This window comes from Cajanus cajan, chromosome 2, assembly GCF_000230855.2.
Source record: "Cajanus cajan strain Asha chromosome 2, NIPB_CcT2T_4, whole genome shotgun sequence".
NCBI classification, from domain to species: domain Eukaryota; kingdom Viridiplantae; phylum Streptophyta; class Magnoliopsida; order Fabales; family Fabaceae; genus Cajanus; species Cajanus cajan.
In genome coordinates, this window is record NC_138518.1 from 80346991 (window position 1) to 80373390 (window position 26400).

General features: G+C 34.8%; 1 protein-coding gene across 1 annotated transcript; it reads left to right on the forward strand.

The window, feature by feature from the left end:
* Window positions 1-4243: 4243 nt before the first annotated feature.
* Window positions 4244-22191, forward strand: LOC109813483 (uncharacterized). The gene is made up of 14 exons (XM_020377675.3): window positions 4244-4513; window positions 6238-6317; window positions 8731-8889; window positions 9588-9801; window positions 11008-11094; window positions 11181-11320; window positions 16783-16863; window positions 16990-17054; window positions 19194-19366; window positions 19865-19995; window positions 20085-20172; window positions 20836-21049; window positions 21189-21289; window positions 21473-22191. Exons 1-14 carry the CDS (start codon window positions 4346-4348, stop codon window positions 21965-21967), a joined length of 2196 nt encoding a protein of 731 aa, XP_020233264.2. The 5' UTR covers window positions 4244-4345; the 3' UTR covers window positions 21968-22191.
* The last annotated feature ends 4209 nt before the right edge of the window (window positions 22192-26400 follow it).

The window sequence follows — 26400 nt, forward strand, 5'->3', positions numbered from 1 at the left end:
TTGGCAATGTTGTGATGTCACACAAAAGAGAATCCAATGGCAGTGAAAGGAAGTGGGAAAAACTTTTGTACATGCTGATTGTGGTTTAAAGAATTATCCTAGTGGAGTCAAAAGAGGGCTACAAGTTTCTGAGATAAAGCATACCTAATGAATGATTATGAAAGTGAAGGAAGCTTCAAATTTCGGCAGTTTCTGTGGCTTTGATCCTATCTAAATTAATTGTCCATTGTGTTGTGTGTGGTTCAAAATAGCTATTAGTCACCCAAAACGGAACAATTACACATTCGTTAAGTGTCCCCCCAAATCAGCTATTAGATAAGACGGACCTTTGACAAAAAGAATTACAGATAACATTCTTTATATTAAGATTATTTTAATATATTACTTATTATTATATACATTATATTTGGATGTTACCGGATAGAAATTGAATCTATATTATTTGATGAGACTTATATAGAACATAATATTTTTTATATAAAATTCAGAATAATTATCTTAAACCAATGTATTTTTACAACCAATCATTTACGTATACATTAAAGTGCAAACACCTATTTTGGTCCTAAAAGATTATATAGGTAATTGATAGGTTTCTGTTTTTTTTTTACATTTAGGTCCTTAATTTTTTTTTTATTATGTTAGTCATTTTGTTATATTTAGTTATTAATTATGTTAATTATTGAATAATCAATAATTAAATATTAGATTTACACATATTTTTTTAATTTAAGTTGATTGTTTTCTTTCTATTAATAATTTAATACGGGTCATAATGTAAGATTTTGATATCTTTAAATATTTTTATAAGTTTATTTTTTAAATATTTGATTTATGAGTACTCTAATTAAAGTGAGATTTTTTTTAAACTAAAAAAAAAATATTCAAATTCTTTTCTTATATCTCAAATGAATTATAGTCTTTAATTTTTTTTTACAATAACTCGCATCCATCAACTCCTTTACATTAAATATAAATATTTTTTTGCGCAAAAATATTTTTATAAGTTTGTTGTTTAAGATAAGATTTATTGAAATGTTTTAATTTTTATTTTTTTATCATGATTATTTATAAATTAAATTCTAAATTTTTAAATCAAATTATCAATAAATAAAAATAATCTTATGTCATTGCATAAATTATTTATTATGAATTTAAATATAATTTATATATTTAAAATATATATTTATAAAAATTTGAAATATAACTTATATATTTAAATATAATATTTATTTTTATATATAATTTAGTATAAATTTTAATAACATTTAATAAACATTAAACTTGTACATTGCATAAATTAAAACACTAGTTAGATAGCTAATTGAGTTAAATGTCTTTGATAAGAACATTTATATTCTTAATACACGGCTATAATAATTGAAATAAATGACAGGTAGTGAATTTTAATGCAATTCAATTTTAATACATGGGGAAGAAAAAATGAAAGTAAATTTTTCATTCTTGAATTAAGAGAGTTTTATGTTGATAAAATTGAACAAAGGATCAAGCCATGATATTCGTTTTAAAAACTATTTTAGCTATGAAATGCCACTACAATTGTTCAAAAATGTCTTTTATCATCATCCGAGATTTAAAAAATAAAATAACGAAATTTTAGTCACAATAAAATTGGTGTGAGCTAAATCATCAATATAGAACAAACGAACATGACCCCCCTAATTTTTGCAGTCCAATATTGTCAAGCACCGGGAGATCTTTGAGTAGAGGGCCCAAATTTTGGATTGAATGTGAAATGTTATGAAGTTTAACAACAGGCAGATGATAAACACACCTCCACTCTCGTATAAACACACCCCTTTTTTTAAAATAATATATAAAATGTCTAAATTATCCTTTTAAAAAAAAATTCCTAAATTTACACCTCCCTTCCCCGTATCCCGCTTCCCCGCACCTCCCTTCCCCGCACCAGAACGGCACCAGAACGGGCCGTTCTGCAATAAGAACGGTCCGTTCTGATTGCAGAACGCCCCGTGCTGCTTGCAGAACGCCCCGTTCTGCAAGCAGTACAGGACGTTCTGCTTGCAATACGGGCCGTACTGAAAGCAGAACAGGCCGTTCTTCTTGCAGAACAGGCCGTTCTGTTGCAGTGCAGGCCACCGCGTCACTTTTAAAATGGGTACCTTATGACTGATTTTAAAAGTCATTTTTGTACTAGTGTGTCTTTCCATAGAACAAGTAAGAGTCTTTCTTTTACAAGACCATCTGCTGACATTGCGCACCCCTCTTCTTTCTCTTTCTGGCACTCTCCGCTTCTTTTTTTTTTCCCGCACCTCGCACGCCCCTCTTGTTTCTCTTTCTGGCACTCCTCTTCTTCTTCTTCTTACTGTTACGGAAAGTTCTTTCCGGAATTATATAAAAATGTTCCAAGAAATACTTTCCATAATATTAAATTCTTATTCCGGAAAGTATTTTCCAGAAATGTTTTGTTACATAATTCTGGAAAGTACTTCCCATAATATTAAAGTTACTATTACGGAAAGTTCTTTCCGTAATTATATGAACAATAATTTTACTATTTCGGAAAGTACTTTCCGGAATGCTAATGACCGTAAAAGTACTTTCCGGAATGCTAATGACGGTAAAAGAACCTTTCTTATACTGGTTATGGTGGGGCTAGTCCTTTTTTTCTATTCAGATTGACTGTAAAAGTATATTGCTCAATGACATTGAGCGGAAAGAGGCTTCGGAAAGAAGAGGAGTGTGGAGTGTGGGGTGCGGGGAAGGTGATAGACTATGGCCAAGGCCAAGGAATCCAAGAGGTGATATCTTAAAAGAACCAAGAGGAATGTGATGATCTTTAAGACCTTTTTCATATATTTTGTAAATAGTCTCTTGTATAGGTTATTTTTGCCTTTGTATTTGTGAGGCACTTTACTTGCTTTTTCCTAGTGATTGTATATTGTTTTTAAGGTAGGCTACTTGGAGAGTTTAGCTCCATTTAACCTTCCTAGTTGATACATTCATTTTGTATTTTTTCAGTAGGGAAAAGGGGGTGACATTTAGCAATGCTTGAGGGTGTGCTTAGAAATTGGGCCTGAGTTGGGCCTAGGCAAAATTTTGCATATTGGACTCATTTTGCTCCTAATTTTTCATAGATTTGATTTAGTTAGGTCTCATCATCATATGATGAACCTAACTAAACCAAATCAAGGATTTTCAAATTAAATCATGGAGCATTTTGAGCCAAAGGCCGCCTAGCCCTTCCTTTCCTCTTTGGCCGAAATTTCAAGCATTCCTTCTTGAGTTTTGAAGTTTGTCTTGCAAGCTTCTAAACTCAAGCAAGGTAAGCTTACCTTACCATGGTTCTTAAGTGAACCATGGTCAAGGTTAGCTTCTCCTGCAAGCTAGCTAAACCGTAGGGAGTTAAGTACACCTTACCATGGTTCCTAGTGAACCATGGTTAAGGTTAACTTCTCCTAGAAGCTACCTCTACCCTATATATTTGTAACTCCTTCATTTGTAATCACTTTTGACAAATTTGAGAAATAAAATCTGAATTTCTCTCCCACTCAAGAGTCATAAAACCGTAGAGAGTTCTCTCCTAGGTTTTCTAGCAAAGTTCTCCAACTTTGCTTTGGTTCCTCAAGCTTCCTTCACAAGCTTTAGGAAGTGGCCGAACCTCCTCTTCAAGGCTTCTCCTCCATGGAAGCTTCTTTCATGGAGATTCAAGCTTCTCCAAAGGATTAACCTCAAGAACATTCGGTCCAAGCATGGAGGAGTTGAAGTTCATCAATCTTCTTCAACTTAGCTCCATCAGAAGGGAGGTATAAATTTAGGAATTTCATTTTTTTTAAAGGGTAATTTAGACATTTTATATATTTTTTAAAAAAAAAGGGGTGTGTTTATACGAGAGTGGAGGTGTGTTTATCATCTGCCTTAACAACATGAATTGTGAATTGTACTTAGGAGTAGCAGAGTTGAAATACTCAAGTGCAAGGAGGGGCTTTTGGTTTTGGACCAGTTCAACATAAATGGATTCAGGCTTTTGGACTTAGTATGCATAATAATAGCCCATTCTATTCACACCTCTTTTTTCCCTTCACATTTCCTTTTTTTTTTTGTTGGTCTTTTGTAAATTAGTTTCTGAAAGATATTTTTATATTTTCAAAAATAATTTCCAAAATATGAAAAAATGTGCTGCAGAATAACAAAAATAATTTTGATATTAAAAGAAAATTAACTAGTATTTTCTTCCCTCGTCTCTCCTTGTAATTATTTTAAAGTGGTTTGCGTGGTGGTGCGGTTCTTACATGGTATTTTAGCAGAAAGTGAGTGAGAAAGGCAGGAGGCACCAGAAGTGCGATCCATCTAGGGTAGAGAGATGTGGGTGTTTTACCTGATCTCTTTGCCCCTAACAATGGGGATGGTACTATTCACGCTCAGATACTACGCAGCCCCGCACGTCCCTCGCTACGTGCTATTCACGGTTGGATATACCTGGTTCTCTTCCCTCTCCATCATCATCCTCGTCCCCCCTGACATTTGGACGGTACTTGCTAACCTTTCCATAACTATTCACCTTCAATTTATAGCTACAAACAATTCTTATTTTGCTGACTCTAAAACGTTTTCTATTTTCTTCTTTAAACAATTAGGAGGATTTCGAATTTAACTTTGAGACCTTGTTACTTGTTATTGTATCATCCCGCGCCATTTAACCACTTTTTTTGACATCAACTGATAGCTGCATAATTGTATAAGACTGATTTCCTGAGGCCCTTACCTTGCTATAGGAGAACCTATGTCCACTAGTGAGATGATAATAGTGTATATAAATCCTAGTGAGTGTTGTTGGTCTTAATTGGCCATGTGCATGTCTAGTTTGTAAACTTCATGTTTGAGATGTCTGGCTCTCAGTGAGGGAAGATGTGTTAGAGATCTCACATTGACTACTGAAACAGCCATAAAAGTGTATATAAGTCGAGGGTAATCCTTACCTTATAAATTGATTTGATAGGATTGAGTTAGGTCCATAATCCACTTTTGTAAGATATCCAAAGTCCAAATCCTTTGTCAATCTACAAGAGAAACCCCTATATGAAAAACATGTGTGGGACACCTGCATTGCATAGATGCCAAAAAGAGAACTAAGTCCCTCAAAAAATGAGGAGGGAAGAAATTTGTTATTAAGAACTTGAGCATTTCCATTTATTAATAACTATAACCTGCCAACAATGTACAGTGCCGAAGAATTTTACTTTCCCCCTTGCAAATCTAAAATGAGTTGACATGATCCGATACAGGGATTTTGCACAAAACCAAAAAAGCTGATTCCACAGCTTCCAAGTCAATGCTTAATGTAGAAAGGGATTTCTGTGTGTCTCAGAACTCCATTAAAAATAGGAGAAGTAACCTCGTGAGGCAGACGAGTCCAATTCTTATCATTTGTTTATTACCACTATCCAAACAAAAGTCTTCTTCACCTTAAGAGGGGGCCTTAACAGGTTGACCTTCTTGAAGGACTTGGATATTCAAGAACTGGATTTCATTTTATCTGAAACTTGATGAAAGATTTAGGCCTTGTTTGATTCTAGTTGTCAAAACACAAAAGCAGAAAAACATGTTTGGGTAATTATTTTCTACATGTGTTTTAAAATTTGTCTCCAAACTACTGAAAACAGAAATAGAAACAGTTTTTATACTTTTGTTTTTAAAGTCTGATGGTGTTTTTGTAAGTAATAAAACACCTTTTCTGTCTTGTACATTGTGCAATGGACAGATATTGATGTCTTATGTACAATTCTTTTAAAAACTGTTTTTGAAACTTCTTTTTACATTTTTTTCTTCTTTTGTTTTGTTTTGTAAAACAATGCCAAATAAATTTTATAAACTGCATTGCAAATAGGTTTTGAAAGTAAAAAACTAGAATAATTTCAAACAAACCCTTACTCTATTTAGCTTCGGACAGGATGACTTTACAGTAGTGTAAAGACAACAGCTTCCGATTTCAGACAAAACTATTGTGCTACGGTGCTACCTCATGTTGTGGACCAGGCAAATGTATGACCTTTGATTTGTAGTCAAGCATGTCATTTTTTTTTCCTACTTCCATTTGACATTCCTTGGCTAATACATAATATATTACCCTCCCTTCAAAAGGAAGATTTTTGGAATTTAACTTGTTAAATGTTGAATAGAATTGTAAATCATTGATGAATTAGATGTGCTATTAATTCATTTGTATAATGGTGTTTCTTTCTTTAACACCTACAGACAATATCTTCCTACCATGAGAATGGAGGCATTTCATTCTTCTGGAGCTGGTCATATTGGAGTACATTTTTGCTTACATGGTATGCATCATTTAAAGTTTTTACCATTATTTGAGAAAGGCCAAATTTTTGCTCCATGTATTGGATGATGGTCCAAGGCTTTTTTGTGCTCTTTCTATTTATCTTGTCACTGTTACGTTGGTCTATCTTTGCCTGGCAATAAAACATGCCTCTAGACTCCTTATTTGAATCAATGAACTATGTATTTTGTAATGCATATAATATGATGTGGAATGGGATTAAACTGAAATAATTGTTAAATGTGAATGCCAATAATTTTCATCAAAACACATCTGATTAAATTAAGATTATTTTCTTTTGGTTGTGTTACACACCAAGAGAAAGAGTTGAGAGATAAAGAACAGAGAAAAAAATACAACAGTTCTGTGATAGTAGATTGAATGACAAACATAAAAAAAGAAGAAGAAGAAGAAGAGAGAATTCTCTTTCCAAGGGTTTTGCTTCAACAAAGGGTTTCCTTTTTCGCCCTTTCATGACTGAGTTACAGCTCATTTCACCAATACCAGCTATTCTCATTTAATCCTCTTCTACCCTCTCCTACTATCTTAAGATTCTTAACCAACCATACTTTTAACAACTTTAACCGCTTAAACCCATTTTGTTACTGCCCTTAACCACAGCCAATTCTGTAACTACTCTAACTGCTTTTGCCTTGTTTTCCTTTATACTTATTTCTATTCTTAGCCCAATCAGGTTTGCACTGATCCTAGCCAAAAAGGTGGAAATGGAGGGGTGAGTGGGAAAGGAAACGTGTCACTAGAACAGGGATATAAGTGGAGAGAGAGGATAGCTGTGTGGGGGGCCTGGAATATTTTGGTGGAACTTTGACCTTTGGAGAGTCTTTGTTTTCCTTTTTGTTTATATTGTAAACAACAATATATATCAGCATCTGGTCCTTAATCCCTGATCTGAATACGTAAATAATACAGATACTTCAATCCTTATTTGATACCTAACATTTTGGTATCAGAGCTCCCGGTCCTGGGAGCTCATATGGTACTGACGTTTGCAGTCATGGATAGTAGAATTGAGACTTTACTGCAGAGTATTATGGACATGAAGGTTGCAAATCAGTTGGCGATGAACGATTTATGAGAGGGATCCTCCCACCTTAATTCATGGAGATTTGGGTAAGGTTTCAGTGGATGCAGTAGAACAAATGACTGCAGAAAGGAATGCCATGTTAAATGAGTTGAAGGAACAATTAGTTAAGGCTCAAAATAGAATGAGTCAGCAGGCAAACAAACATAGGAGAGATGTTCAATATGATGTTGGGGACAAAGTGTATTTAAAAATCCAACCGTATAAAATGAGGAGCATGGCCTAGAGAGTGAACCAAAAGCTAAGCCCAAGGTTTTATGGCCTCTATGAGATCATAGAGAAGCTCAGTTCCAGTGCTTATAGGCTGCAACTACCGGAAGGCAGCCAAGTCCACGCTGTTTTTCATGTCTCCTTGCTCAAGAAATTGCTAACTGGGACTGCAACCAACCAGCCACTACCTTCTTTTTTAGCAGATGATTGGGGACTCCATGTCATACCTGAAGAAATCTTAGCTGTCAGGACAAATCAGCAAGGAATCTAAGAAGCTTTGGAACAATGGCAGCAACTACCAGCATGCGAAAATTCCTGGGAAAAAGTAGCTGAATTGAAGGAGAGTTTTCCTAATCTCCACCTTGAGGACAATGTGTTAGTTGAAGGGGGGAGAGATGATACAGACCCAAAGAGGCCCATTATTTCTAAAGTATATGTAAGAAGGGCCAAAAGGTGTGATGCACCTGATCCTAGCCAAAAAGGTGGAAATGAGGGGTGAGTGGGAAAGGAAGCGTGTCACTAAAATAGGGATATAAGTGGAGAGAGAGGATAGGAGTGTGGGGGGGGGGGGGACTCTGGAATATTTTGGTGGAACTTGGACCTTTGGAGAGTCTCTTTGTTTTCCTTCTTGTTTATATTGTACATAGCAATATATTTCAGCATCTGTTCCTTAATCCCAGATCTGAATACATAAATAATGCAGATACTTCAATCCTTATTTCTTTATTTGATACCGAAAAGAAAAAATTAAATAAAATAGAAAATAAAATAAAGTTGGCGAATTTTTCCTGTCTCGACAGATTGGTCAAAACAGTTTTATTCAAAGTACCATAATAATTCTTTGTCATTCGAATTGGAATTCAGTTCAAACTTTCATAGTACAGTCTAGTTTAAGCAAATTTTTTCAAGTTCAGTGTAATTTTTATTAGTTCAGTTTAGTTCATTTTGTCAACCCTTAGCTAAATGCTATTTGGTTTATTGATATTTGTCTTTTCATATGCTTGCCTATGCCTACATACTAACCATTGGAAGGAAGTATTTGGATGGAGTCTACAAATCAGTAATGCAAATTTGCTCATATACTTATGTTATTTCATTGCAGGGCTGTCGTGCCCCTTATTCAGGGTTTTGAAGATGCTGGGGACTTCACTGTATCAGAAAGATTGAAGACTAGTTTACATGTTAACTTGATCTTTTATCTAATTGTGGGATCCATCGGCCTTTTTGGACTTATTCTTCTCATTATGATGCGTAAGCGCTGGTTGGTTCTCATTCTCTTAACCTTAGTTGTTTTGAAATATATTAAAAAAAATTGTTACATGAAATTCGCTCTTAAGATATTGCTTCCTAGAGTTTTTTTGGCAATATTTGGCTGCAAATTTTGTCATGCCTGATATATTGCAGAAGCTTTCCCAAATACTCTTTCTAATGCTTTTGTAATTGTGAATAATGAGGATTTGTGTTAACCGCTTTGTATGAGCCATCCATTATGCACTACTTTATGGGTTAAAGTCATGCAGTAGCTAGTTAGATTTTTATCCAATGCATGTATTTTATTTATTTATTATTTATTTGCATATACTCCAGAGGCTATCACATTTCCTCTGTGGGAGATTTAAGGGTCATAGCAACCACACCCAGTGTTTCAACTTTCAACACATTAAAAAGCATGGGAGATTTTGGAAAGTCACAGATTTACTAAAGTTACATATAAGTCAGCTTTTCAAAACACTATTCAGTAGTTTGTTTGTATGGTTGACATAGAAGTCATGGACACATAAATGCCTACCTTCTATCAAATTACTTTATATTTTTTGGAATGATGTTCATGGTTGACAAATTAACTTTCAATTAACCTTTTTTTATTTCTACCCACGTGTGTGTACGTTTCTTGATTTCAAGTTAAGACCTACTTTGTTTTTTAAATGATTTCTAGTTGGTTGCTTCTTCTAAAAACAGGACTGGAGGTCTTTTGGGATTAGCCATGGCTTGCTCGAATACTTTTGGACTGGTTACTGGTGCGTTTCTTCTTGGCTTTGGTTTAAGTGAAATTCCCAAAAGCATATGGAGAAATGCTGACTGGATAACCCGCCAGAAAGTACTTTCCCACAAAATTGCTAAAATGGCTGTTAGACTTGATGATGCTCACCAAGAACTTTCAAATGCTATTGTTGTAAGTGGTGCATATCTGCACATGCAAGCTTGAAAGTTTTGTTGATCTCTTGCCAATAAAATAAGAACTGATTATTCTTGTTTGTGACTGATTTGTGTCTTATTCTTGTGATCTTATAATTGAACCCCCTCTCCCCCAAGTTGTCTTCCTCAAATCTAGTTGAGTTAATTTGAAGTTATGGATACACTGGAAATATAGTAATTTTTAAATGTATAAGCAAAGCAAAGCAGTAAAATGGATTTGTTGCTGGTACGGATGGAAAAATGGATTCAATCCATTGTGTTGGCCTGTCTAACGGGCAGGTTGAGTTGGAATATTCAACTGACTTTCAAATCGGGTTCAGTCCAACCCAACTTGTTTTTGAGCGGGTTGCATTAAGTTAACTTTTTTTTTTTTATAAATATTTTCCTTATATTTATGGTAACCCACAAAACTTATTTGTGGTTGTATACTTATTGCTATTAATGATTTATAATATTAATGTTTCTAGTTTTGACAATTTATGGCAATTGGTGGATATATCTGATATTTCAAGTATTTGGATATTTTGATAGACGAATTGATGGCTATTATGATAATGTTTGGATAATTTATGTTTTTTCCCCTATTTTTTTATTTATGTGGTGGGTTGACTCATGGATCACCTTTTTCATAACCCTTTTTTTAAAATTATGGTGGGTCGCCCAACCCAACCTGCTACTTGTCTTGGGTTTTTGGTTGGGTTAGGTTTACTCATTTTGCCATCCCTAGCTGGCTGTCAAAGGTCTCACTAGCCCTCTCCTGATGCAAGACCAGTCCATCATCTGTAAATGCATGCCAGTCATCCAAGTAGTCAATCAGTAGGTGGCAACTGCAGCAGCTGCTGGATTAACTTGGTTTGTACTGTGGTCTTGATGCTGCTGCTGGCAGTGGTCCTTTTATGAGCAGGAAAAAAATTGGGAGAAAATGAAAGTGGAAAAAACTAGAGAGCTCATAATACTACATAAAAATAAGTCTGTGCCCACCATTGGTGTAGGACGTGTATTCATATGCAGTAAACTGGGCTATTAGTACATTGTACTACAAAGTACATAATTATCCTCAAGTGCACATTAATAGACTACTATTAGCAATGTGGGTGGGGGAGATGAAAAGTAGAAATGACTCTACACAGTTTAGTTGAACTTTATAGATACCCAGATTTTAATGTGTGATTTATTTCTGTAGGTTGCTCAAGCCACATCCAGCCAGATGTCCAAGCGTGATCCTCTGAGACCTTACATGGATGTAATTGATGATATGCTAACTCAAATGGTATTGAGCTTAGATTTCTCGATTAAAAATTATGAGTACAGAACCTGGGCTGGACCTTTGTTTGGATATAACCTTCAATTTTCCAGTTTAGGGAAGATCCATCCTTCAAACCACAAGGTGGCCAATTAGGGGGAAGCGATATGGATTATGATACTGATGATAAGTCAATGGCAGCACTAAGACGTCATCTTCGAGGAGCTACTGAAGAGTACTACAGGTATAAAAGGTAAGCAAACGATCAGCTCAATCTTTTAAGTGGGGTGATTCGAAAAACAGTTCTTGAAACCTTTATAGCTGTCATGCATTGTAAATTCAATTCTTATATTCTTCCAAAGAGTATAAACACCTAATAGAGTAGTATTCATTAGAATTTTCTTCTTGTTAATGATAATACTGTTGGGAATGGGAAAGATAACAAATAAAACTGCCTAATACAAGGCCAAAAAATGAATTATTATCCCTAGATCTAACTTTTCCCACACTTTATGTAATCACAATGAGATGATAAAATGAATAGCTTCCATTAAAAATATAATGGGGATACAATACACTTGAATCTGAATAATTTTCATGTTATTGAATTGATGGATACAATAAAATAAATAGGCATAAAACATAATCAATCCCTAAAGTTTAGGGATTTAGATAAAACTAACTAAAGAAACTAAACTAGAAATTAGGAGAGGATAAACTAGTATATCTAAACTATATCTTATAGAATTATCTTAACACTCCCCCTCAAGCTGGAGCATATGTATCATATGCATCTAGCTTGTTACATATATATGTTATCCTAGGGCCTCGTAAAGATTTAGTAAAGATATCTACAAGTTGATCCTTGGAGCAAACTGAGGAGGTCTTGATGATACCGGAGATGATCTTTTCTCTGATGAAATGGCAGTCAACCTCTATATGCTTTGTTCTCTCATGAAAAACTGGATTAGAGGAGAGGTATAAAGCTGACTGGTTATCACAAACTAGTTCCATATGACCAACCTTGCAAAACTGCAACTCTTGAATTAAGAATTTTAGCCACAAGAGTTCACATGTGGTGTGAGCCATAGCACGGTATTCTGCTTCTGTACTTGATCGTGCAACAACACTTTGCTTTTTACTCTTCCATGAGACAAGATTACCACCCATGAAGTCACAATAGCCTGATGTTGATCGTCTATCACTTGCATCACCTGCCCAATCTGCATCTGAATATCCAACAATGTCTGTATGTCCTCTATCATTGTAAACAAGTCCTTTTCCTGGAGATCTTTTGATGTATCTAAGGATTCGAACAACTGCAAGCCAATGACTCTCACAGGGAGAGTTAAGAATCTGACTTACAACACTCACAGGAAAAGATATATCAGGTCTGGTCATGGTGAAATAATTCAATTTTCCCACTAATCTCCGATATCTCCCTGGGTCAGGATAAGGCTCCCCGTGATTAGGCATAAGCTTCACATTGGGGTCCATGGGAGTGTCAACTGGCTTACAATCTGTAAGTCCGGTCTCTTCTAGAATATCAAGGGCATATTTTCTTTGAAAAATAGCAATACCAGACTTTGACTGAGCGACCTCAATCCCAAGGAAATAACGTAGGAGACCTAAATCCTTAGTTTGAAAGTGTTTAAATAAACGTTGCTTCAGAGCCTTGATGCCCTCCTGATCATCACCTGTAATCACAATATCATCTACATAAACAATAAGATAGATAAATCTATGTGTCAATGAGCGTCTAAAGAAGACAGAGTGGTCTGCCTCACAGCGGATCATTCCAAATTCCTGTATAACTTTGCTAAACCGACCAAACCAAGTACGAGGTGATTGTTTGAGTCCATACAAGGACTTTTGTAATTTACATACAAGACCAGACCCCCCTTTAGCAACAAACCCGAGAGGTTGACCCATATAAATCTCTTCCTTCAAATCACCATGTAAGAAGGCATTTTTGATGTCTAATTGAAACAAAGGCCAATGCCTCATAGCAGCCATGGCTAGGAAGAGACGAACTGAGGCCATCTTTGCAACTGGAGAGAAAGTGTCGCCGTAATCCAAACCATATACTTGCGTGTATCCTTTAGCCACAAGACGAGCTTTCAATCTATCCACTTGTCCATCAGGGCCCACTTTAACATTAAATACCTACCGACAACCAACAACAGATTTTCCAGGTGGAGGTGGGACAAGTACCCAAGTGTGGTTGGAGTCTAAAGCTGTCATCTCATCAATCATTACTTGTCGCCATCCTGGATGGGTTAAGGCCTCCTGTACTGTCTTGGGAATGGTAATAGAGGAAATAGCAGAGACAAAAGCATAATAGGTAGGAGACAAACGATGATATGAAAGAAAGTTATAAATAGGATGAGGATTACAAGTAGAACGACTACCTTTACGAAGAGCAATGGGAAAGTCAACTGAGGTAGGTGGGGCCGAAGTAGGTGAGGAGACTGAAGCAGGAGTAGAATCACATGGCTCAATTGTAGAATCATTGGGAGGAACAACAGTACGTGATCGACGCTCATAGGTTATCCCAAATCGGTGTAGAGGATTGTCAGACCCTGGTAGTGTGGGAGGATTTGGTGCCTCTAAAGTAGCAGGTGTGGTAGGAGGCACACTATGATCAAAATGAGGAATAGACAATACCTGAGAGAGGAGATCTGAGTCAACCAGAGAGACATCTGTGGAAATAAAATATGGTGTATCTTCAAAGAAAGTGACATCTGTACTGGTATAAAATCGATGCGTAGCAGGAGAGTAACAACGGTACCCCCTTTTGGACACGGGAGTATCCTAAGAACACACATTTGATGGCCCGAGCAGACAGCTTATCACGTCCTGAGAAAAGATCATGGACAAAACAAGTACAACCAAAGACACGAGGATGAACAGAGTAAATGGGTTCCAATGGGTATAATAGGGAATGAGGTACTTGATCATTCAAGACAGACGATGGCATTCGATTTATTAGATACCCTGCAGTGAGGACAGCATCGCCCCACAACTTTGGGGGTGCATTGGCATTCAATAAAAGAGTACGAGTAATGTCCACAATATGTCTATGTTTTCGCTCAGCTACACCATTTTGTTGAGGTGTATGAGGGCAACTAGATTGATGTAGAATGCATGAGAAGCCATAAATGATTTGAAGCAATTTGAAAAATATTCTTTAGCATTATCGCTTCGTAAAATCCGAATTACTTTGCCAAATTGAGTTTTGATCTCCGAATAGAAACTTAGGAAAATATTAAATAACTCAGAACGATTTTTCATCAAAAATATCCAAGTACATCTAGAAAAATCATCAATAAAGGTGACGTAATACCTATGCCCCAAAAGAGAAGGAACACGACTAGGACCCCAAACATCAGAATGAATAACATCAAAAGGAGACATAGCTCGAGTATTAACACTATTAGGAAAAGAAGCTCTAACATGCTTTCCTAATTGACACGACTCACACTCTAAAGACTCTAACCGTGAGAGATGAGGTACCATTTTCTTTAATTTATTCAAGCTTGGATGACCCAGGCAATGGTGGATTAAACTAGGAGACTCAATAGATGCACATATGGTAGAGGTAGAAGGCTGAAGGTAGTAGAGACCATGTGATTCAGATCCGGCTCCAATCGTCTATCCCGTACTCCAGTCCTGTATCAAGAAAGAATCAGAAGTGAAGGTTATGACACAGTTTAGTGACCGAGTCAACTTACTTATAGAAATCAAATTAAAGGGACATCCAGGAGGAACTAGTAAAACAGATTTTAATGGTAGTGATGGAAGAGGTGATATTTGACCAATACCAGTGGCTTGGACTTTTGACCCATCTGCAAGAGTGATATGATGTGGAGTTTTAGGTGATGATAGGTTACGGAAAAGGGAGACATTACCAGTTAGGTGATCAGAAGCACTGGAGTCCAAAACCCAAGGTCCAATAGACGTAGAATGAGAGAGACAGACGGTAGAATTACCAGTATGAGCAACAGTGATGGAGGAAGGGGCCTGTTTAGTTGCCTTTAGTTGAAGATACTCTTTGTAATCATCGGCAGATAATGTGATTGGATGATTGCTGTTGGGTTCAATCTTGACTTCTAGAGCCGAAGTCGGAGATTGAACCACTTTAGCTGTCTTGCTCGGAAAGCCATGCAAGGAATAGCACTTGTCTCGTGTATGCCCATCTCTTTGGCAGTAGGTACAATGGAGGTTTTCTCTATCCCCTTTACCACGAACACAACCTCGACCACGCCCTCGACTTCTATGGTCAGTTGAACTAGGGATAAAAGAAGAGGGTGTGCCATTCTTGGAAGACTCTGCCATGAAGAGAAAAAGGAGAAGAACAGCAAAAAAAAACACCTCCAAACAATCCCGAAAGACCTTCGAGACAGCAACCAAACAGTCTCGAAATTCCGTGGCAGCACCCAAACAACCACGAAAATCCAAGCAGCAACCAAACGACCACCTACAGTGTGACCCACAACCTAAAAAGGGTCAAAACAAGAAGAGGGAGGGCCGGCGAGTCCAACGGTGCAAACGGCGTCGCAAACGGAGGCCTGGAGGGCGGCGCGTGAGACACCGTTCTGGAGGCGGCTCGCGACGGAAAGGCCGATCGGCGACCTCTGAACACTCAGGCGGCGTCAACTCCGACAACCGCTGACAAAATTCAAAAAACCCTAGATGCCTTGGTGGTGGCTGGGTTAGGGTTTCCAAACCAGGACCAGAATGCTCTGGTACCAACTTGAATCTGAATAATTTTCATGTTATTGAATTGATGGATACAATAAAATAAATAGGCATAAAACATAATCAATCCCTAAAGTTTAGGGAGTTAGATAAAACTAACTAAGGAAACTAAACTTGAAATTAGGAGAGGATAAACTAGTATATCTAAACTATATCTTATAGAATTATCTTAACATACTAATAATAATCTCACAAATATAGTGGGTAAACACTATTTTGATAGTTCACTCAAAAGGATTCTCTCTCAGGTAGCAGTGAAGTTAAATTTCTCTCAAAAACTCTGTTTTTGGTTTCTCAAAAGGATATGTCAAAACAACATAGAAATAAGCATTATAACCAAATCTGATAACTAATGAGTGGCCTAGAATGAAGAGTTTTACTTCTTTTCCTTTCCATTAAGTTTCTATAAAAATCTTGTACTCTATTTCTTATTTTATTTAGTATTATATTTCCTTATCTTTCCCTTCTCCACTAAAGAAGGAAAACCCATCAAATATCCACTGTTTAGTGATTAGATCACTAAAAGATTTCCCTTTCTTACATGGACCATGCAGGTTAGTTTGTTAGCATTTTTTTTTAACTATATCCCCTTTTGAACCTCCTTATAATGGCTTTGTTTAATTGGTTTTACTTGAATGAAGAATAGTTTTAGCTTTGTTTCCTAGCTTGTAAGAATAGGAAAACCATTGTAAAACTTGGCTTTCTGGTGGTATCCAACGGGGAAACGTATCTCTACCTGCCACGTACAGGATGAGCATTGAAGAGATCAGATTGTAGAAAAGACTTTCACTTACTGAAATATTTTCATTTATATAATCCATACTAGCTTTGATGGAATATTAATTCCTTTTGTTCATTGGCATTGTCTGACACTTTCACAGCAGTCTATTATCTAGGTATACATGTTAGGTTGATAATTTGGTTCTATCACTTACTTCTTTCACATCATTGTAGCGAGTATATGACTTACGTGCTAGAAGCCCTTGAATTGGAAGATAAGATAAAGAATTATGAGCGCCGCAACACAACTGGATGGTTTGCTTTTACTTATGTTTTATTTTCTTTTCTTTTTGTTTTTGCACCCTATCAATATCCTTTTAGAGTAAATATATATAGGTTGTTCCAGCTTACCTTACTCAATTTTTTATGCTTTCATTACAGGAAATATATGTCAAGCATTAGACCTGCTCGGAGTGGCAAATTGGGGTCTTTATGTGACACTTTAGGTAATTAAAATAAAGACTATTAACCTTTTTGTTCTTAACTTCAGTAAATTCTTTTCCCCATTCAACTGGAATTGCATTTACTAGTTATAATTAGCAAGACTATTTCAGTTAATTTCCATTAGTTCCCATGAACATGTTACCCTTTCTGTATATATTATGATGATATCAATAACAAATAATGCAGCATATCTGTCCCAATTGCCGTTACTTCCTATGCAAAGGAGACCTTTTGTGCAACTCTATTTTACATATTTTTATTTTGCAGTGTATGTTGAAACATTGAGTATTTGGGAGAAATTGCATATCTTGTTTACACTAAGTTCATCTTACTATTACTATGCATCACGTACTTGATTAATCAAGTGCTATTTACAGAGGTAATTAACAGTTATCAAGAATTTGTCACAGCTACAGTTGCCTAATATTCTAATATGCCAAATATGTTAATGGGTCTAGACTGGGATTTTAACCCTCCTTACGTTAAAGCTTATTATGCTCTCATTTTGTTACAACTAAACACACAAACAAACACAATCAAGATTTGAAACAACTCAGGGAAACTCAACCAAAGATCTTAAACAAGTAGTATTCACATTGACAGTGTTCCTGGTATATAGCTCTTCAAAATCTTTGGTCAAAATACTTGGACTCTTTGGCATTTTCACACTTATTTGACTTTAGGCAGTTCTCAATGTCTTCAATCTTCTATACCTAGGTGTTATTAGACCTGTTGACATTCTTTCAACTACTCCACAGTCTAGGTCTGCCTTCTGCGTACTTAATTCCCTTATTATTACCCAAGATTTCAAGCCACAATCTCCCAAATCTCAAGGTAGCAAGACAACAAAACTCCAGATGACAGCACCCATGATTTATCCTGATCTGCTCTGAAGCATATCATTGGTCACAACTTACATCTCCACAACACCCTTGGCTGCATCTACATGTTATGATTCTTTTGGTCACTGACCATCCGTCCGTTCCAACCATTGAGTTGGAACACAGCATCTCATTCTGATGCCAAACAGGCCATCATAACATGCTATAGCCACCCATTATGGTCCCTTAATCAACTCCCATCCCTGCAAATCCCTAAGTCACACTCATCTGGCCTACCTCCTTGGTTAAGTCTGGCCATAAACAAACAGCATTTAATGTGAATTTTTGTCATGCATCAAATGCCAAGAAAAGTCATAAAAAATATCTTAAGCTAGTGAAGAGAAATTGATCAATCACCAGCGGAAGCAAACACAATTATAAACAGATTTGATTCAACAAACAAAAGGAAACAAGATGAAAAGATATACAACACAGCTCCATTGGAACCCAATACAGCTAGGAAATGCACAAATGTCGGTTACAGATACCTAGTTTAAAAATATGGTATTTGGGAGATAGTGTAGGTCTTGTGTAGCAACAGTTTTTATTTTTTTTACATGAAGAGTGCATTATTGAGCACGTGAGCAAATCAAGGACTAGTGAAGCAAATTGGCAGCTATTAATATGTCATAATTATAGTTGACTAATATTTTAATATGTGCTATATGTGATGATGGTAAATTTAAACTATTATGCTAACAGTGCATAATTCTGGATTTGACTCTTCTAAAGTATATAAAGTGATAAAGAAAGAGTACATCCACCCATGATTTCAAGTGGGTTAAGTTTATGATATTTTTAATTTAAATCAATGGTGGATACTTGATTCCTTACTCACTTTACACACTTTCTTACTTTAGAGAAGTCAAATCCATTAATTGTTTATGCATATAGAGTAGAGTGAATTAGTATTCAATACAATTATGGACATCAAGTCGTTTAAAACATTTGAAGTTTCTTAATGTTGGTTTCCCTAGGTTTTGAAAGCATGGAGAATTTGAATCTAATATTTGCAAACCTGGTGAGAATTTTATGTAATTTGGTGATACACATGTATGCTTTCTTTGGCTTCAAAGATTCCTAAATTTCATTTTGCTTCTGTCTTGCAAAATGTTTTTCCTTTCTCTGTTAGGTTTCCTGCTGCATTTGATGTTGCATCATTTCATCATGACATCGCATACTCCTTCCTTTTATAAATATGGAATATATTAATTAGAGGAATTTGTCATAGGCATCTGAATAAACAGTGGCTATTTGCAGAATTTATGTGGCGATGCATTTTAAGAAAGCAAGTTGAGAAAGGCTTGGCTGTTATACTTGGTATCATGTCCATTACAATTCTTTTAGCAGAGGCAACTCTTCTACCTAGTGTTGACCTATCTCTTTTCTCGATTCTTATCAAATCTGTTGGAACAAGGGAGGTGCTTGTGCAGGTAAATCCAGTTTTATAAGAGATCAAGTGTTTTTAGCAAATGTGGACGTAGATACACTGTGTGTGTGTGTATCTAGAATTAATTCTAGAATATTGAAAATCTTATAATTTAAAGAAAATTGAAGTCTATCTGGTCTCTTGAACTTCTTTGTGATTGAGTAACATAAACTCTTTTGGTGTACATATTGGTCAATTTTACATGTGTTTTTTTTTTTTTGAATGGTTGGTTCTCTGCCTATCTTTTTCTAGCAAATTAAACTTGCTTCCTTTTGGTTTAAGGCTGTAATTAATTACCTGTGAATTTGTTACTTACATCATATCTAGTTGACAAAAGGTTTAAAATAAAATAATTTTTGGAGTTGGGTTATACATGAAATTATGCTAACAATTAACAAATAACTCGTTTAATCGAACTGGATGTCTTTTCTTTGATAAAATGCATTATTTAAAATGAAGATGAACTGCTTTTTGAATCCCATTTCCTCAATTTCTCTCTTAGGCATTTGCTTTTGTACCTCTCGTGTACATGTGCATCTGCACATACTACTCCTTGTTCAAAATTGGAATGTTGGTGTTTTACTCGTTGACACCCCAGCAGACCAGCTCAGTTAGCTTGCTTATGATATGCTCGTAAGATTTTATTCACTATTGCTACTTATTTTTGTTTCTGGAATCGCTAGTGCTATCTATCAAATATCATTTTTCTATCTCATTTCCAGTATGATTGCTCGTTATGCTCCCCCTATCTCATACAACTTTCTGAATCTAATTCGCCTTGGTTCTGATAAAACAACTATATTTGAACAGGTAATTCTTGTATCACGGTTTAATTTAATGTATTGCTTTACTCTTTAATATTCTTTTCCGAACTTGTATGTGTATACTATTGTTAAGAACTATCAGCCTAGTGTTACGAAGTTAGAGAAAGAACTAGCAATAAAACTAATAGCCTAATAATCCTAGTTAGAGAAGGAAATAAATTAGAAAATATAACAAAATCAAGAAACAACCTCTTGCTTTACAATTAGCTGAGTAACTTGATTCCACAATAAGTTCTAAAGACATTCTACAATAAATGAAAGATATCTAAATATTCTTTTAACAAAGTATCAAATCATTTCTCAGTTTTTAATTATCCTGGATATTGCCATTATAATGGCCATACTGATTAGGTGTACGGCATATTGTAAGTAGAAAAAGATAGCACTGAAATATTTATTCATTAAGTTTAAAGACCTCCCCCCCCCCCCCTTCCCTTCTTCCCCATTTATTGTACTAGATATATGTACTTAATTTGAAGTGCCTGATTGTTTTGTTGTCTTTTATTTAGTCACTACATACCTTTACATAATCTTTCACGTTATTCCCTTAAGCCAAACTAATAAATCATTGACGGTTGTATCAACATTTTTGCTTTCTTACCTTCCTATTAGTTTTTTCTAATTTGGTGCATTACACGACTGACTGCAGCGAATGGGGAACATTGATAATGCTGTCCCTTTCTTTGGAGACAAGTTTAACAAAATCTATCCACTTATTATGGTTATATACACCCTTTTGGTTGCAAGCAACTTCTTTGACAGGGTATTTGATTTTCTCGGGAGCTGGAAGAGATATGTTTTTGAAACTGAAGCCGAAGATATGGATGGTTTTGATCCATCAGGATTAGTTATCTTGCAGAAAGGTATGCAAGCTAAGAATTCTGTACTTGTCAAAACTTTAGTTCAAATATTAAATGACAAATCATATGTCTAAATTAGTGAACCTTATGAAATGTGGGATTTATGATACTTAATTACTTATGCTGATATAATAATTTGTAGAACGATCTTGGCTCGAACAAGGACGGAATGTAGGCGAGCAAGTTGTTCCACTAGTGAGGAATTTTAATGGAATTGATGTTGAATCAAGTGACAATATTATGGTATGTTAACACCCCACTGTAAAGAAAATGGAATCAATCTTCTCTCACTATTTTATCGTCCATGCAAATGGGTAGTTTAACATCATGGCTTTGATCTTTGATGGCTGCATGATATGACATTTGCTACTCTTCTTGTGGTCGAAGTTCAAACAGTGCACTCACTTTATAGCTGATGTGGTTCAGGTGAAGAATGGTGTTGAAATGAAAGGAACTGCTGCATTAGTTAATACAGAAACAAATGGCAATCTGTCTAAAACAATGAAGGAAGAGACAAGGAGATATAGCTCAAGCAGGGAAGCCATCAGCAGCAAATATGCTGCTTTCAGACAGCAGAGTGGATTCACATCTAAATCGAAGGCAGAAGAGAAAAATTTAGCATCTGCTAAGGTTTCTTTTGTCGATCGCGATGATACTCATTCTAGTAATGCTACTGGAACTTCAGGCTTGGCTTCGAAATGGCAAACAATGAAAACAGGTTTTCAGAGTTTCAAGGCTAACTTTGGGGGCAAAGGGTTTTTACCCGTACGGCAAACACAGGATGCTATGATCTCTCGTGTGTCCTCATCAGAGTCCCTTGATGATATATTTCAAAGACTGAAACAACCTGCATTGGACCAAAATATTCGCAATGACGACTATTATTTGATGGGGGGCAATAGTTCTGGTCCTTCTAGATGACATCCATAATTTAGGCGAGAAGTGACAACTGTTCTATAATTGATCATGCAAAGCCACATTAAAATGTACAGTTTATTGTTTCCTTTGGTAGTTTATACCCCATATTCATTTTAAAGATAGTCTTTGATATAGGAATACATACTCGTTATACATCGGTAACACCATAGAAAGAATACTTCAAATTGCACCATTATACAGCGTTGCGGATACTTGTTTTGTTTTGATTCATAATCTCATTTCATTTACCCGTTTAGCATACAACACCATTGTACAGCGTTCTAGATCTACTTTTTGCCATAGTATCTACGCCCTGATTAAGTTTTCTTCTTTTGGGTAGTGTTATATACGAAATCTTTTTCATCTTTGGGAATCATATCTTTTTTTTTTTTGGAAATGTTATAAATATATTTGATACGACCAAATCATTTTCAGAAATGAGAGATATAATAATTATAAACAAATTCCTCCAAAGGAATCCTAGATTTCTACCTTCTTTCGTGAGAAACTTAAAAAAAATTCTTCATAATGTTAGATTCTACATAGGAATTTAACATTCCTAACCTAAGATTTCTGAAATTTTTTGAAAACCATAAAAGAATTCTCTTGAAATCCCTCCCCAAAGTCACAATAGATAAGTACTAACACGTGGAGCAATGGGAATAGAAGGTGCCATCATATGGTAGTTGTTAAATTGCGCAGCTGGTTTTAAGAATGAAATATTCTAACCCGATTTATCTTAAAACGGGCAGTGAACTGAATATCTTAACATAAAGAAAACCAATTGACATCCCCGGAACAAGCCAATAGCCATCTTAACTGTAGAAAACTGTGCTCATCCCATCCATCCTCTCATTAAGAGGTGAGTTTAATTTTGATCTAAATTACGATATAATCAATCATGTGTAGTTACACCAATTAAAAACAGGATCATCAAAATAAAGGACCTAAGAATGCCAAATCTCCCTCCCTTGTTGTCCTTGAACGCATATGAAGGCCTCTTTGGTGTTCTTTCTGGTCAATTTGAATAGCTTGGACCAAACACTTGTTTTCTTTCTTCCCCTGTTGCTTCCATTGACTTCCCTATCAAAGGCAATGGACTTACTCTTCTTCAACTCATGATTGAAGGTGGTCATGGAAGAAACAGAATCCATGGCGATGGAACTATGGCGGCGATAGTGGTGGTGGTGGCGTGACACATAAGAAGGGAAAAGTTGAGGTTGAGGGGAAGGAGGAGAGGGAAGAGGGTAAGTTGGATTGTAGTTGTTGTTGTTGTTTAGCCTCGAGAGTTTGTCTCTTAAGCAATAGGGGCAAACACCTGGTACTTGCTTGTTATTTGGATGGTCCTTGCACCCTCCTATCACGCCTTCTAACTTCATGTCTATTCTAATGCACCTACTTTCTTCTCTTACGTCTCTCTCCCTTCTCTCAATTTATAGATTCATTAGTCCTACGTGCAATTCATAGAAAATGAACAAAGTACTACTTTCCACGAAATTTCATCTTAATATAATCACCCAATCAACTTCTATGACTGCGTCCAATCTAATCCTGCTTCTCGATGATTATTTATTTCTTCCCTTAAATTATTTTTTTAACGCAATTTTAACAGGAAATGATGTCAACCAATTTAGTAATCGCGACCGTGATTACCACAACATAATTATGAATAATACTAGTCATAGTCACTACTACTTCACAACATTTACAAGCCTGTTTGGGGTGCACGAGTGTCCAAAACTTCTGTAACGTGATTTTTGCAAAAGGAAAAAAATCTCACCATTGAAAAAGGAGGTTATAACGGGAAATTAAATAGACTGTATATTATTTTTATGGGAAAATGTCCTTAGGACACTAGAAAAAAAAAATTAAAAGCAAAAAGTTTTTGTTCACTTTCCTATGTAATTTTATTATATTTTTTAATGAAAAGTTTTTACATATTGATTCCTTAACCAATTGCTCAAAATATCTCAAATGTAGTTCTTATAAATAATTTATTAAGATTTTTATTTTATTTTAAATTATGTCCATTATGTCACATCATTTTTAAGTAATTCACACTACGTTTTTACAAATTTTGTTTTAATAATGAAATCTTATAAATAATCTATATTTTTATTAAAAAAATTATTTACACTTCACCTTTTTGACAACTTAAAAATTAATGTAATTATTATAATTAAATATTAATTTAATTAAATATAATAAATAATATTTTTAAATTTTGGGAGTGATTTATATTTTAAATAACGTTACTTATTTTTAAGTGATTTCTTATGTCATCACACCCTATTATTACTTTACTTATTAGTAAGATACATCCGTACATTACAAACATTTTGCAATGGAGATGTTTTCGGTGAAATTCTATTTTTATTTTAGATATTTACTAATTTTAATCAATTACCAAAAAAAACCAAATCTAAACATATTAATTTTGTTTGACTTGTTTGTATTTTTTGGTTTAAATTAAATTAAATTAATAAAATTCAACATTTTTTTGATTCAGATATTGATTTTATAATCTAAGGCTTGTTGACTGGTTACTTGAATCATTTATTGGGATTAGTTATAAATTAAGAAACAAATCTGCCGTAAATTAAGAATATGATATTATATGTATATTTCTTATTTATTGTATATTACTCATTCATATCATTTTGTTTGATATTTCAATAAAAAAATATTTTGCATTAATTTTCATTTAAAAATATCAATAACGTATTGTTTTATTCTATTGTTAACTATTTATTTATCGTAGAGTGATAAAGTAAAAGAAATATAGGTTGGAAAAAGTATAAATAATATAAAAAGATAAAATGTATATTAAGAAATTATATAATAAAATTTATGAAATTTAAAATATTAATTGTATTTCTTGATATTTGTCTAAAAATCTAAAACATTAAATAAAATGGAATGAAAAAGTATTAAGAAACAAAGATGTTGTAAACCATGACCACATTTCGTATTAATAACATCATTATCAAAAATATGTAAGGGTTCGTATTTATCATTTTGTCTAGGGTCCATAAAATGTCAGGTCCGACTAGGCATGGCAACGGGGCGGGGCGGGGGCGGGTTTTACGTTCCCCGCCCCCGCCCCCGCAAATTTAAACCGCCCCCGCCCCCGCCCCCGATACCCGCCGGGGATAAAATCTAGGTCCCCATCCCCACCCCTGGCGGGGTTCGGGTTTCCCCGCCCCCCGCTTTTATTTTTTTTCTTCTTTTTTTCTTTAAAATAAATATGAACAATTTTTAAAAAAATAAAAGAAAAATAAAATAATATAAATTTTTACATATAAATATTTATAATTTTGGTTTATATATAAAAATAATTTTTTAATTATATTATTAAGCGGGGCAGGGGCGGGGGCGGGTATGGGGACGGGGGCGGGGTGGGTATTAACATCCCCGCCCCCGCCCCCCGCCCCCGATTTTATCAATCGGGGAAAACCCAAACCCGAACCCGAACCCGATAAACACGGGTTTTCCCCATCCAAATCGGGGCGGGTTCGGGTGGGTACCCACGGGGGCGGGTTAGATTGCCATGCCTAGGTCCGACCCTGAATGTAAGTTTTCTTATTTTTATTTTATATTAAGAAAGTCTGTCTTAGTTAATTGAGAAATGCGTGTGAGTATTGTAAACCTTCTTGGTATTGAGTGTTGTATCTTTATGTGCATTGCATTAGTTATAAAACTAGTATTATAAATTTATCATAAGTTAAGTTTTTGTGAACTTATTTCACTTAAAAAAAAATTTTATTATTAAATTTTAATGATCTAACCATTAAATTAAAAAATTTTAATGTATAAATCAAATTTACAAATTTTTTAAAATAATTTAAATTTTATATGATATTTTGTTATATAGATTCAAATCAACGTATAAAATATTTTTATGATTATTTATCAATTTGAACTAGTGAAATGGAATATTAAATAATTTTTAAATTTTTTTAAAATTTTATGAACTTGATCTATGTATGCATAAAAAAATTTTTAATTTGACAATTAAATTATTAAAATTTAGTGTAGAATATAAGTTATTGAATGAACTATGTTTACAAATACTTACTCTTAGAGTAAGAGAATTCCCCCTCTTTAATTTATATAAAAACTTATTTCAATTTTTCTTCATTTGTTTTTCCTTAAAAGTATTTTTAGAAAAAATTATTCAAACAAATTTTTAGTGAGATTTTTTTGTTTAACTACGGTTTTTTATTTGTAAATTTTTAATTTGATATTTGTTTAAAAAAGCTAAGTCTAGTTTGACTTAAATCGATGATTTTTTATTGCATGAAATTTTGTTTTAACATAAAAACATTCATAATTTTTATTACATAATTATAGTCGATTTCTTTTTACTTAAGAAAGAGGTTTCTTTAAAAAGAAAATGTACTCTGATTGACCATTAACTTACAAATTGATTTATT